The 13,780-nt window shown below is 48.8% G+C and overlaps 1 protein-coding gene across 1 annotated transcript; it reads right to left on the bottom strand.

Moving 5' to 3' along the window:
- Nucleotides 1–2,031: 2,031 nt before the first annotated feature.
- Nucleotides 2,032–13,326, bottom strand: PEA15 (proliferation and apoptosis adaptor protein 15). Its single transcript, XM_044672512.1, has 4 exons — nt 13,212–13,326; nt 5,453–5,643; nt 4,448–4,603; nt 2,032–4,104 (listed from the first exon to the last, which is right to left on the bottom strand). Exons 2-4 carry the CDS (start codon nt 5,622–5,624, stop codon nt 4,040–4,042), a joined length of 393 nt encoding a protein of 130 aa, XP_044528447.1. The 5' UTR covers nt 5,625–5,643; nt 13,212–13,326; the 3' UTR covers nt 2,032–4,039.
- Between the last annotated feature and the right edge of the window lie 454 nt (nt 13,327–13,780).

Consider the following 13,780-nt stretch of genomic DNA (forward strand, 5'->3'; position numbering starts at 1 on the left):
TTCTTTTTTCTTTTCTTTCTTTTTTTTGGGGGGGGTGGGGTGGGGAAGCCTGTTGTGTTAGTGTGTTGGGGGTGGGGGGGGACAGTGTTACTTTTCCTCTCCTCTTCCTTGTTTCTTTGAGGGAGGGGGCAGAGGAATCTTTGGCTGCTCAGCACCATGAAGCCAGAGTGGGAATGGAGGGACCACTCCCTCTTTGGTTTAGTTTTTTTTGTTTTTTTTTTTCTTTCTATTTTTTTAAAGCCTGGGAAGGTTGCATTTTCTCCCCCCCCCCCCCACCCTCCGTACCCCTCTTCCCTGCTTATTCAGGGTAGTTCCACTCCTTGCTAGGACTCCTGCCTCCGAACCCCAACCATCCCATTCATCTCTTCCCCTCTTGTCCTCCTTTACATATCACAGTGTTTTGCACTTGATTTTGCCCCCTTCCTTCTTTCATCTTCCACCTCACTATCTAAAAGAGGTGGGGGAGAGGTTTGAGGATGGGGGAAGGAAGTGTGGATAGGAAGGATGTTAACTTTTTTGTTACTTCTAAGGAAATGTATGTTTGGCGGCGGTGACGTCCCTTTCCCTATCACTGTTAGAGGCCTAATTTTATATCTATAAATATATTAAAAAGCAAATCAAACTTGGATGTCATCAAGTTAAAATTATTGTCAAGGTTTAAATATATGTTCTCTATGAATGCAATAAAGGGACTGGTTGGGAAGGTTTAAGGAAGGGAGAGTGGGATTAGTGTTGGGGGTAACAAGTGGAGTTAGTTTCCCCTTTCTATCCCCAACATACCTATTTGGGGTTTTCTTTTTGGATCCTAGGAGTCTGGAGGAGGGGACTCCCCCCAACTTTAGGCCTCTCATTACAACTTGGATGCTATCCTTCCCTTAGCCTCTAAAATTTTGTCTCTGCTCAGATTAAAAAAATTTTTTTGTTGTTGTTGTGGGGGAGGTGGTTGGGGGAGGTGGTCAGGGAATCTGCTTCTCTTAGAGCCAAATGCCAGACACCTATTAAGACTTGACTGGGTCCTCTTTAAAATCTTGTCTCTCCTTCCCTTACCCACTTAGACACAGAGACAGACAGATAGACAGACAGACAGATACACACAGACACCTTCCCCCCTCCCCCACTAAGCTCCTTCTCTCATTCCTTAAGAGGAACCAGTTGCTCCTAGAGAAAGGGGAGATTTTGAGACTCCACAGATTTCCCTTCTCCCAATCCCCAGGTACGTGACACCAAACAGAGAGAGCTCAGTCTATGAAGGAATCAGCCAGTAGTGTAATGGAGTGGCTTAGGGATGGCTCCCTCTGCCTAGGCATTTGGTCATATGAAAGTGGAATAATGATCCCTGAGCCCCTGGCCCTGAGTGCTCTCCTGTACTTACTTTAGTTGCAGCCCTCCACCAAGCCTAGTCAGGGAACACTCTTCATTGGCCTGGAGCAGTCAAACTCCCCCTAGGCCTGCCCAGCTGGGAAAGAAGATGAATTGGATAAAAATGTCCTTGGACTCTTCTCTCCCTGATACTTTACCCAGCAGCTCTAAGGCCAGATGTTAGCTATTCTACATCATCCTCCATCATGGATGTGAGGGAAAACTGAGAGGTCTGAGTCCCTTATTGCTTCTAGGGTAAAGTGGGTTGGTTGGGGAATAAAACTCTGGAGTTTGTTGTATTTTCTCTCAGTAAAAGCTTTTTTTCTGACTTCCTTTGCTGCCATGTGTGGTATATGGGATCTTCACTGAGGGCCCTTGCTCCTTCCTATATAAGTGCCTTGTTCTCTTTGACCTCTTTTTCTACCCTCAGGAATTCTCACAGGTGACCTTGGAAAAGGTTTTTTTAGACTCAAAGCCCAAACCTGAACTTGGCATTTTGTAGCTTAATGAAGCTTGTTTAGGGAAACTTCATCATTAGCTCCATCTTCATCAACAGTTACCCAGACCCTTGTCATTAATAAAACCATATTTGGGAAAGAGGTAGCATTTGGTGCCTATGGGATTTTCGTCAGTCTCGAATTCTGACTTTTCATAGATACTCCAGAACCAGAATTGTTTTCAATACAATCACCTTTATTCCAGGGTTAGAACAAGGCCGTGCACACTGCAGACAGAGGGGCACAAGGAAATGGGGTGACTCTCACTGCAGTGCAGAATAGTGGGAGGGTGGGTTAGTATGTTTTTTTTAATCTGTCTTCAAAAAACCAAGGGACAGGGAATTTTACCTAAGGTGACCCTGCCTTCATCCCCTCCCCACTTCCCTCTCAGTGAAGGGTGGGGTGACACCCCCTCCTACCCCAACATTATGTTACCCCCTAACACAGGAAATAAGAGTTCAGTTCCCTTTCTAGTCTCACCAATCTCCTGTTTGCTTTGAGGAAAAGGAGCTATTGTCCTCTTAACTCTTAGGGAGAAGCCAGATAGGACTAAGGGCTTTCAGGAAGGTCCTTAAGGCAAAACTGCGGAGTGTGTAGAGGTGTTTGTTAAGGCAGGTGTCTGCAGCAGTGGCAGGAGTAGGGAGGTGGGTATAGAGATTGGGATATTTGGGGTAACAGATAACCTCCAGCCCTCTGGCTTCTTCCCTTTTCTAGTCACTAGATAATCCCTCCCACTTTCTACTCATCCTCAATAGGAGCAGCAGGCTCAAAAACTTACTCTAATCAACTCTGGGCAAGAATATAATTTTTTTTTTCACTGCCCTCCTTTTCTGTTTTGGCTCTTACAGCCCTTCTTTGCCACCCTAACCCTCCCCCCTTTCCCCAAGCTCTCTGGTCTGACCTAGACAATAAGTTAACGCTAGAAACCACAAAAGGGCAAACATGGCAGTGCGGGTTTAATATACATATATGTAGAATATATATGTACACACAGTTAGCACGGTCAGGGTAGGGAAGGGCATCTTGGGGTCCACAGGCTGGGGTCAGTACCCCCTAGTGGTTTGGCTAGGAAGTGGCCATAAACCCAAGGGGCCAGGAAATGGGGCCAAGTGGGAGTGATAGCAGTGCTCCCCCTCCCACACTGAGCCAGGTCTCTTGCCTAGGGGCCTAGGATTAGTGCAAAAGGAAATACTGTAGTTTCTCCCCTCTTCTCTATTGCCTGAGGGCTTGCCAAATTCGAAGTGATAGGGGCAATTCCCTATAAATCTATGGTGGGGGCTCCTATCCTGTCTCTTGGGCCTAGGGTGGGAATATTTCTCCAGGGGAGAAGACTGATTGAGGATAGGGATCTCCCCTCCCCCTTTCTTAGGCTCAGGATAATAATGTGAAACAGTCACTGAAGAGGGATGAAGGAGCAAAGGAGGGGCACCTGCTTTTATCATCCTCAACTTTGGCTACCCACTTCCTCTGCCTGTCTAGAGTGGAGCGCAAAAGGGACTTCAACTTTAGAGAACTCTTACACCCATCTCATGTGAGTGAGAGAGAAGTAAAAAGGGCTTTATTCATGACCTTCCATCCTGTTAGAGAATGGAGGGAGAACACTGAGGGGATGTGCATGAAGTTTAACCTTACTGAATCCTCCCCATGTGGGGAGCTCAGCTCCACTCTTGGACCACATTGACCTAGAACTGCTACTTTACTCTTGCCTTCCATTCTCTCTTTTCAGCCTGTTCAGGGCCCTTCTCAATCCCTCAACATTCTTTGTTTCCATCATCCCTATCTTTCCTCATTTCAGTGGGAAAAATTACCCCCCCTCTGCTCCTAGACTTTTTTGTGGAGGGAAAAGAGAGGTAAGGGAGTGGAAGTGGGAGATGCAGGGGGAATGTGCTAATTTCTATTTGCATAGAAATAGCCCCCACCTCCCCCTAGAGTGGGGGGGGACTGAGACCCCATACCCTGCCCCCCCCAGGGAGGGGGGACTAGGCGAGCTAGACGGACAGACAGACAGCCAGAGCGTGTGCGCACACACACTCGCGCACACACACAATTGGGAGTGGTTAAGACCAGGTTAGTGATAGGTAGGGAAGGAGGTGGTGGTGCAGTGCTTGCCCCTGCCCCCTCCCAGGAGGATGGGGGTGGTCCACTGAAGGTCCAACCTTCCTCCTCTTCCTCTTCCTCCTTCTTCAAGCCTTTTTTGGTGGGGGAGCCAGCTTGATGATTTCTTCCTCTGAGGGCTGTCGGATGATGTCTGGGGGAAAGAAGGGGATGAAACCAGGAAAGGCTGAGGCTTTAGGGCATGGGGAATTGGTTCAAGGGATCTCTGCTTGCTTTCCTAATAAAGGGAAACAAGACCCTGACTGGCTTTTTTAACCTTTTATGTATTCTTCCAGGCCAGGGATCATAACCCAAGCATCTAGAGGCCCAGCCCCTCCCTAGTACCCAAGGAATCCTGTGGTGGGAGGGAGTTAAAGGCTAGAGAAAAGGGCAGAGAATGACTATGCCAGTGAGTAGGAAGGCAATGGATGTGTGTAAAGGAAGAAAATAGGAGAAGCTTGGCTACTTATGGGGCTATCTTAGGCAGTGTTTTATACCTTTGTACTTCTTGGCACTAGGAATGCGGGTCAATTTAGTGTCCAGCTCATCCTCCTCAGAGATCTTTAGCACACGGGTCCTGTAGTCAACCACCATAGTGAGCAGGTCTGGTCGCCTTGAAATCTCAAAGATGTGTTCTATGTAGGAGAGGTTGTCTGGAAAGATAGGGAGGAGCAAGTCAGTTGGTAGTTAGAGCACATATCTCCCTTTTCTACACCCCCCCCCCCTTTTGGGTTCTAGAGCCAAAAGTGAGTGTAGACGGGATTGGAGAGGTTGGGTTGTAGCTCTGAGGAGGTATGAGTGCTTCTAAGGCTGAGGGGAGCACAAACCTCTAAAAATCACCATGATTACACTGCAGTAATGACAGTTCACACTGTCACAGCAACTTAAACATTATTACAAGGCATTTTGCTCACAAACATCACATAGGTGAGGAAGAGCTAGTAAATGTTGGAGATACTGTTCTAATAAGGTACAGTGGTCTTTCCACTGCATCACTTTGCCACTAGGGAGCACAGAGACCTGCCACTGTTAAGGATCTGCATCATTATGGATATAAATTAGGTCTGAGGTCAAGTTTTAAGCAAGTGGAGAGGAAGAATGAAAATGACATCCTTTTCCTCAGCTCCTGCTCCCCATCCCTACATAGTCTGATGATAAGCTCCACAGTATTATACCAGTGTAAGTATTTCTCCACAGAAATTCCAGGGTGAAACTGCTGTGCGATACTTAAAATATATAGAAAATTCTCAGGTAGGGCTGGACAGAAGTCTGGAAGGTTTAGATGGGAGGGTAAGTATACAGGCCCACCCTTAAATGAATACTTTTTGGGCAGGTCTGGCAAGTATGAGGAAGCTATCTGGTTCCTCCAAGCCTCTTCCTTTTGTTCCTGCCCCCTCAACTCCACCAGGTGGATGGCCAGAAACTAATCTGAGTGTGGTTTTAGGCACATCTTGAAGTCTCTAGTCTCTATCAAGGGCATGCACGCACACACACACACACACCTTTATCCAATTTATTGTGGGTCTCAAGGAAGTGAAACCAGGCACTACCAGTAGTGATCTCTTCACTCTTCTCACTTGGGATATCTTCTTTGCAGGCAGACTTAAGCTGTTCCAGGTCCTCATGAGTGATGTTGTCAGTCAGGTCCTGTAGGAGGGTCCCGTATTCTGCCATGGTTGAGGGTTCCAGGGAACTGAACCAGGAAGGAGGAGTTTAGACCGGGCTAATAATCCCATTTCCCTCACTGGTCACTTCAGCCACCTATGTGCTTAGCCCTTCTAATTCTGGGAGAAGCCATAGGTCTTAGTTGCTTTTGGGGAATGAAGGGGAGAAGGTCTTTAGCTCCTTCCTTGAGGCTTTCCCCATGCCCAGGTCTTCCAGGTATGGGGGAGAGAGGTAGGGAGATTCAGGATGTGCTTAGGAGAAAAGCAGGCCAAAGCCTTCACTGTTTGAAGATGTTTCTGCCTTAGAGGAGGAGCTATAGGAAGGTGGGAAGCAAGGAGATGTGTTGGAGGAAGGGACCACAAAGACAGACACACCCCTTTCCCTACCCCCCATTTTCCTTTTTTTTCCTCTATCAGTAACCCTGGCAACAGCTCCCCTGACAGAGGAGGCGGTTACTATGACAACCTAGCTTCTGACTTTCTCACCCACTGTCTATTCCTTCCCCCTCCCCCCCCAAATCACATAACCACTGAGGGCTGCTAGAAAGGCAGCTTATGAGGGGGGGATATTCAGCACAGAAACCCAGGTATCCCAGTTCCTATCCATTTCCAGAGGAGCTTGGGCTCTTCTGCCTGCCAGGGTAGCATCCCCTCAAAATAGGATAAGAAAGTCCCCTTTTCTCGCTGAGATTTGGCCTTGGAGTTTCAGCTGTACCCTCCTCCTTATTCTGGATAGAAGCCTGGCCCCCTGTTAGGGCCCCTCTATGTTCAGTACTGCATTCAACCCCATAGGAGGCAGGGAGCAGTGGTCTCTTCATCTCCTCCTTCACCCCCTACAGGGTCCTTTTTCTCCTCAGACTGGCCCATGGCTCCCACACACCCTTTTCTCTCCCTGGCTTTGTAGTCCTTTGTATATCCTCCTCGCCCAGGAATACCAAGCGGCTGCTGCTGGCCCCCTGCCCGGTTCCCAGGCCGGCTGGGTGGCATTGGGGGTGGGGGTGGGGTGGGGATAAGCAAGTGTCTTCTAGAGTGGTATCTGAATAGAGGTGGGGATAGAGTAGGCCTGCACCATCTTTTCTGGGTTAGCCTCCCTTCTATCTAGTCTGTCTTGCTGTCTCTCTTTCCTACATATCAATTCCTCCAAATAACTCTGATCTCTTCTTCCAAGCCACTGTTCAGTCCTAGTCCTGTCTTGATCTACAGAACTGCAAGTCAGAGGGACCCAGATTTGAATTCCAGCTCTGCCACTCATTACTTATGTGACCTTGGGCAAGTTACTTCTCTTGGCCTTAGTTTCTTCTATAAGTTGAGGAAATTTAATTCAATGACCTCTTAGGTTCCTTCCACCTTTAAATATATGATCCTATAATCTCCTATCTGGATCTTCATGCCTGGACTCCACTTGTCCCTATGTCCATTCTGACCACCTGCCCTTGTCCCACTCTCCTGGGATCATAAACTCTTAAGAGACAGAGAAGCAAGGACCAGGTCTATTTTAAGCTCCCTATGCCTCTTATTGGAATTTAGAAATAAAGGAAGAAGGTAAGGATGCTCCTTAAACTGATCCTGAGAGAGAACTGGCTTGTAGTAGGATGGAACAAAGTTAAAACATTAAGAGAACTACTTCCCCACTCTTGAGTGTAAAACTCTCTTGAGATTGGCCCTAGGAATTAGCATCAACTGGTGGGAGGGTGATCTACTAGATGACTGCAACATTTTCTCCTCCTCCAAAGAGCCTTCCCTAAATTGAGGTTGTCTACAAATCTACTTCTTCCCCCCCCCCAAAACCTTCCTCTTCTACCCCATCTTATTTATACATATATACACACATACTCCCCTTGGTTCAAAGGGAAATTGAGGCAGGCACTGGGCAACTCATAGTAAAACAGCCAGAATGCTGGCATTCCCATTCCTAGTCCCCTGCTCAGATTAGGAAAAACATGGCTCCCTCTAGGGCAAGCACCCTGACATATACACACACACTTAACAAATCAAGTATGTCCCATAATAAGCCTGAACTGCATAAGCATACAAACTCACTCTCACACGCAAGTGCAGTCAGACAGAAGGACCCAGCAGTGGCCATAGGCCCTGGCTGGGCTGAGAACAATGCTCTCTGCCTGTCAGCACCAGGAACTGTCTCCACCCAGAAATCTAGGTCACAGCCAGCTAGCTCCTGTGCTGCCCAACCCCCCTCCCTGGAGACAGATAGAATGGGTGGGATGGAAGATGATGGGTAGGGCAACTAGATGTGAGGAGTTGGGGGGCAACATTGGGCTCAGATAATTGAAAGGGATGGAGAAAATCAGAGAGAGGAAAAGAGAGGAAGGCACAGGTCTCTCAACAAGCCTAAAGTATCCTTTGCTCTCCTCCCCAGCTCAAAAGGCCAAGAGCATGAATTCATAGAGGTAGGGATCTTATGAGCCAAGAGGGGAGTCTGAGACAGGGAGGGAAAGATGGGTGTGTGCAGTGTATATTTGGGTAACCAAACTAATTTTCATGAGTATGTCGGTGATCATCTTACTTGACAGTCATACTCTATGTGTGGGTATGTGTCTGTCTGAAGAGATGTTGTGGAAGCACATCTTCTTACTGTACATGAGACCTAAACCCAGATATCTCAGGGAACCAACAATGGCTCACATCTGTCTGTCTTTCTGTCTGTGTGAGGTCAGAAAGAGGAAAAGACTACAGGGATTAAGGCTGGGATGGGTAAGGGATCTTGAAGGAGACTGAGGGAAGAACACAAGGAGGAGGGGAGAGTGCCTAAAGAACCAGAGAAAAGCTCCAGTCTCACCATAGCAACAGTAGCTGGCAGATTCTTCCCCTTCCCCCCACTACATTTTACACACGATTATCATAACAGGGACTCCACAGTGTGCCTGGGTGAGGGAGGACTATGCAGCAGGAGGAATGAAGGTAAAACTTCTGGAAGACCCAGGAAGCAACAGCCAAGGTATCTCCCTTCCTGGAGAGAGGTTGAGGAATAGAGAACATAGAATGAGAATCCTAACATTGGAAAGAATGGAGTGGAAAGAAGGAATAACTTTTAGAGGTAATGGTCTAATTTGGGGCTTCCCAGATCCATCCAAATGGGAACAAGGCTCTTGTCCATCTTCTCTTACCTGTACACCCCACTAATGCTGCTTCCTTTGTAGTCCATGCATATGAGTAAAGTCTGGAGCTTGTAAAGCTAAATTTCAGAACCCTAGCCCATTCAGGCCCAAGGAATAGAACTCAGATTTAATCTGGGTCCTGGGTCTCAGAAATTCTCTACTCTGCCTAATCCTGGCTAATTGTTACCCTTTCCTTCTCAACTCGAAGCATTCCCTATCCCCCAAGCCAGGGTTTTGTGAGATTTCGGAATTTCACTTGTCTCTACTTGGGGAATCATTCCTCCAAAGGATTGGCTAGTGTAGTGCTCCAGTAGTGCCGTACTGGACCCATCTGGCTCTGGGTGGAGGACAGGATACCAAGGCAGGAACTCTGAACCAGAGCAGGAAGTCCCCTTCCCTCTGTTCATTCTCCCAACTCCATACTGTTTCCTTGATCCTTCCTCACCCCTCTTCTCTCTCCGGCTTCCAGGGTTCCCCTGGAGTAGATTCCAAACACAAGTTGTTCTTAGTTTGGGCCAGCCCAAGCTAGGAGTTGTGAGAGAGGGAAGGGGATAGATACTCTTTTAGGAAATGCTCATCAGCCACTGATAAATGGGGATGAAAGTTGCCTGGCCACTAGAGTGGGACTAAGAAAAGAGGCTGAGACAAAGGCTTCCTGGGGGAGAGAGAGCTAGGACCCTGGGATGGGGTGGAGGTGGGGGACACTTGGAAAGGAAGGCACTGAACATTCTGGGGGAAGAACAGGAGATTGGGATGGGGGCAAAAACTAATAGTAGTGGAAACAGGTATCTTTATACACTGCATTACACGAACCTTGAGGAAGTCTCTACTCTCTAGGCCTGATTCCTTATTTGTCAAAAGAAAAGGTTGAGTTACTTGATCTTTATAATAGTCTCTTCCAGTTCCAATAGTACTATGACTTTCCCCAAACTGGGGAGGTGCTTGAATCTGCTTTTTGTCTTGGCTGCAGGTTAAGGGGTTGTAACCACATGTGCTGAAAATGGAGAAGAGTCTGTTTTAGAATATTAGGGTAGTTTGGGAGAAAATTGGAAAAAGATTTCTCCCCAAATTATTCTTGATGGGAAAAGGGTGAGTCTCTAATTACCTCCCAGGACTTCATCTCTTGAAGGCTTAAGAGGGCTTCCCACCCTTGGTGACCTCACTTCCCAAACTCTGCTCTTTAGTCTCCTTCTTCCTCTCCCTACCCCACTATGAATATCTGTTGCCAAATTCCCCAGTAAGCTCGGGATAATGCAGTGGGAGATGAAGGATTAGGAGGCCCAACCTCTGCCCTCACATCTGCTTTAGTTGCCTGGCGCTAAGGGAGGGGCAGCATAGGCACTGAAAAAAATGGAAGATCTAACCATGGTTGGAGGAATAGAGTATCTATCTAGAGTGACTCTCAAGGAGGAATCTTCTGATGTTGGCACTCTGTGATCTGTCCAGAGAGGGATGGGAATGATAGGGAAATGGCTAGATAAAATTAATGGAACATAATTGTACTGTAAGAAACAGAGATTGTAAGGAATTTAGAGAAGCACAGGAAGATATGAACTGTGTAATAAGCAAAGCCAGGAAAACAAAATAAGCAATAATAGAACAATTGAAACTGAGTAGTATAAAATTACAAAATGACCTTAAGTTTGGCCCCAAAGAAAAGAAATGAGAACGTACCCTCTGGAAAATTGCATAGAATGTGGGTTTTAGTTGCTTAGTTTTACTCAATTGATTTTTTCTTTTTGTTGATTTTTAGGGATGGTTCCCTGGGAGAGGGAAGGAAAGAGGGATATTTTGGGAAATGCAGGTGATGTAAAAAGAAAATATAAAAAAAAATTTAAGTGTGGGAAGCAGAAGGAGAGTCTGGAGGCAATAGGATAAAGAACAAGAAAGGCACATGTCATGCTCTGAAGGAAAAAGTCTTATAATACACAAGGTACTTTCCATCAACATTGAATTCTTAGTAGAATGTAAGCTCCTTGAGGGCAGAAATGGTTTCTTCCCCCAGTGTCTAGTATAGTGGCTGGCATATAGCAAGCAAGCAGTTAATAAATCCTTGTTGAATTAAGAACTGCTGGGCCTGGACATCTTATCTTTTCACGGCTTCTGCCTGTTCTCCCAAGATGGAAGAACTGAGTCCTGGAAAGGGGCCAGGCTAGAGAGTATCCAAGAATCTTTGCATCCACTTGTTCCCCTGTCTGCCCCATCTCTACCTCATTTCAGCTTCTAAGAATCTGTTTCCTTTTTGTTTTCCTTCATCTTTATCCTTCCATATTTCTCTCCCTCCCAACTCCCTCTCCTTTTCTGTCTCTTATGGTCCTATTTACATCTCTTCCCTGTTTCTGTCTCCTCTTCTTGGTCTCCACAAACCCTCTTAATTTTTCTTCCTTTTTAGCTAAGGTTTCTCTCCTAGGCACACATCTAGATTTCAGTTGGGGGTGGTTCCTTATCCCCCTTTCCCATGACTACCCTTGCTTGATAGGAGCAGTAGGAACATGGGACCCTAGAATTTCCTTTTCTTCATCCTTCTCCTGCCAGCTCTATGACTCACTGCCCACTATGGTCTGGTGAGGAGTCCTGGGGTATACCTGTCTCCTTTGCCCAAGGTAAAAGGGAAGGGAACTAACCAACTTTTCCATGATGAAGTGTATTCAGTGGGTGTGTTTGTAGAGTCAGTGATCTTGTCCAAGTCAATGGTGATAGAGTTTCCGTTTGAAAACCTGTCTTCGTGAGTTTGTGAATGTATGAGGCTGCCAAGCACAGTCCCTTACACACTGGAACCTGATTTTGTGTGACTGTATTGTGTATGTGACTAACAAGCCCCATCTCTCCCCAAGAAGGAGTTGGAGTGAAGAGGTTTCCCTTACTGGCCTTTGCCATGCTGGGTCCAGGCACAAGCACTAAGAGGACCAGAGGAACAGACAGTAGAGGGCCCAGCTGGCAATTTCCCCAAGTGTGTTTAACCACAAAGGGAACTGGCAATTATAGTGATTATGGCTCTGACACAGCCCTGGGGGCCCGAGGCACACGAACAGCACAGACACACAACCCTTCTTCCTTAACTTTCTTGCTTTCAGACATCTGGAGGGGAAGAGGCACAAGATGATGTCCATGTCCCTACCTTCTTTACCACTTTCCTACTAGATCTCAGATTTCAATGTTTCTTACTCTCACATTCCCCTCATTCTTTCTGACTCCCTCTCCATCCTTGCCTGACTCATACTCATTCTCTTCCTTCCTCCCCTCCTCCCCCTTCCCTACTCTGACCGATGAGCTCACTCTAAGGGACCTCTACCACTCTGCAGGCTTCTCAGCTCCAGACTATGGCACACGGGAGGGCACCTAGACATCCACACCTTTGCTTCATGATCAACTACCATCTCCAGGCTACCTGCCCTTAGCATTTTGCCCCATCCCATCCCCCAGCAGGCAGGAACCAAGATTTTCTGCCATCCTCTGCTTAAAGCTTTAAACAAGGGGAACAGGCGGAAGGCTGGATGAAGCTGCTCGGCTAGTCAGGCCAGGGCTGGGGCCAGTGGCCCTTCCACACCCCGGCAGCTGGCCTGTTAACATCCAACCTCTAAATCTCCAGTCCTGTAGTTCTACTCATGTAGGGGTGGGAGTGAGGAGGAAAAAATGCAGAGCATCCAGCCAGGTTCCCGTGTGTGCTCCAGAATCGCATCCCTATATCACTATCTCCGTGCTAATTGACCTCGACAGTCCCCTCCCCAGTAATACAGGTTGTCTCCGGGCACAGATGGCAGGAAGTTGAGGGTATCATCAGATGCTTCTGCTCCTTTATGACCCCTTAAACAGAAACCCACCCCAAATCACAAAGACTCCTAAGCACTCCAAGATACCTCCAAGCAAGATATCTACTTTGGTCTTTCTCCAATCACCTGGGGCTGGAGGGGTCTGTCGGGCTGTCCCTGAACCTCAAAGCAGAACCTGCACTTGGGGGGGAAAAGAGCCTGGAAGAGGATGGAATGGGATGGGATGACCCGGGAGAGGAGGAGGAAAGAGCCGGAGGGGGAGGGGTACGGCGGAGGCTGTGGCCAGAGTGGAGAGGAAGGAGGGGCGGGAAGCCAGAGCTGGCCAGGGCCGAAGGCTGGGCGGGAAGCGAGCTCCATCCTAATCCCAAACCCACTCAAGACTCCTAAAGCTGAGTCTGGGGGGTGGGGGCGAGAGGGCCGTGCCACCGAAAATCGCCCCTCTCCTCCCTCCGGATCCAGGATGCGCCCTAGGACTCCTGCGCGCGGGCTCCAGCTTGGGGTGCACTAGATGCAGCAGCATTCGCTGGACTTCATTTTCCCACCGTGGCCTCTGGCCCCTAAGACCTCGGCCCCTTCCCCGCTCCCAATGGCGTGGCCCCAGCTTGGTCCTGGCCCCCGCCCCTTCCCTCCCCCAAACTGGACAGGCCGCCAACTGATGCGCCCGCGCCCCTTCCCCCGGGGACAGGCATCTCTGCTCGGGGCCCCTCTAACCTCTTCGGAGCTGAGCGCGTATGGGCCGGGCCGGGCCGGGCACTCCGGTCTGCCCTGATTCCTGACCAGCCTTGGGAGCTGCCGCCACCGCCGCCTCTTCCGCTGCTGCCGGAGCCCGAGCCCCAAGCCCAGCGCCGCCTCGCCCCACCCGGCCGGCCCGTGATGTCAGAGCCGGGGAGGGGCGGGGGGCGGGAGCGGTGGCCACGGGGCGGGAGCCCGGGCTCTGGCCCGCTGCTCAGAGCTGGGGGAGGGGGGCGTCCTGCGCCGGAGAGAGGACATTGGACCCTCTCCCTGACTGCTGGGATCGAAGCCCTTTTCAGCCTCCTCGCCCCTTTCCTCTCACTCAGGGCTCCTTGTCGGCTGCTGAGAATGGCAAGAGTGGAGGATGTAAATCGTCCTTCCCGTCCCCTTACTCGTACTCAGTCGCCGGAAGCCAAAGCGGGAGAAGCAGGGTTCAACCCCTTACCCGTACCCGGGGTAAAAGAACCTTGGACTCCCCCAACCCCACCCTCCCGTGACAGTAAAATCTCTTCTCTCCCCAGCGGCCTCAGTTTCCTCGAATTACGAAA

Source organism: Gracilinanus agilis, chromosome 4 (genome assembly GCF_016433145.1).
Source record: "Gracilinanus agilis isolate LMUSP501 chromosome 4, AgileGrace, whole genome shotgun sequence".
NCBI lineage: Eukaryota > Metazoa > Chordata > Mammalia > Didelphimorphia > Didelphidae > Gracilinanus > Gracilinanus agilis.

Coding starts and splice junctions, on each gene's coding strand:
- PEA15 (XM_044672512.1), bottom strand. CDS start 5,624: ATGGCAGAATACGGGACCCTCCTACAGGACCTGACTGACAACATCACT. Junction 4,604..5,452: donor CCACAATAAATTGGATAAAG/GTGTGTGTGTGT, acceptor CTATCTTTCCAG/ACAACCTCTCCTACATAGAA. Junction 4,105..4,447: donor TAGTGCCAAGAAGTACAAAG/GTATAAAACACT, acceptor TCTTTCCCCCAG/ACATCATCCGACAGCCCTCA.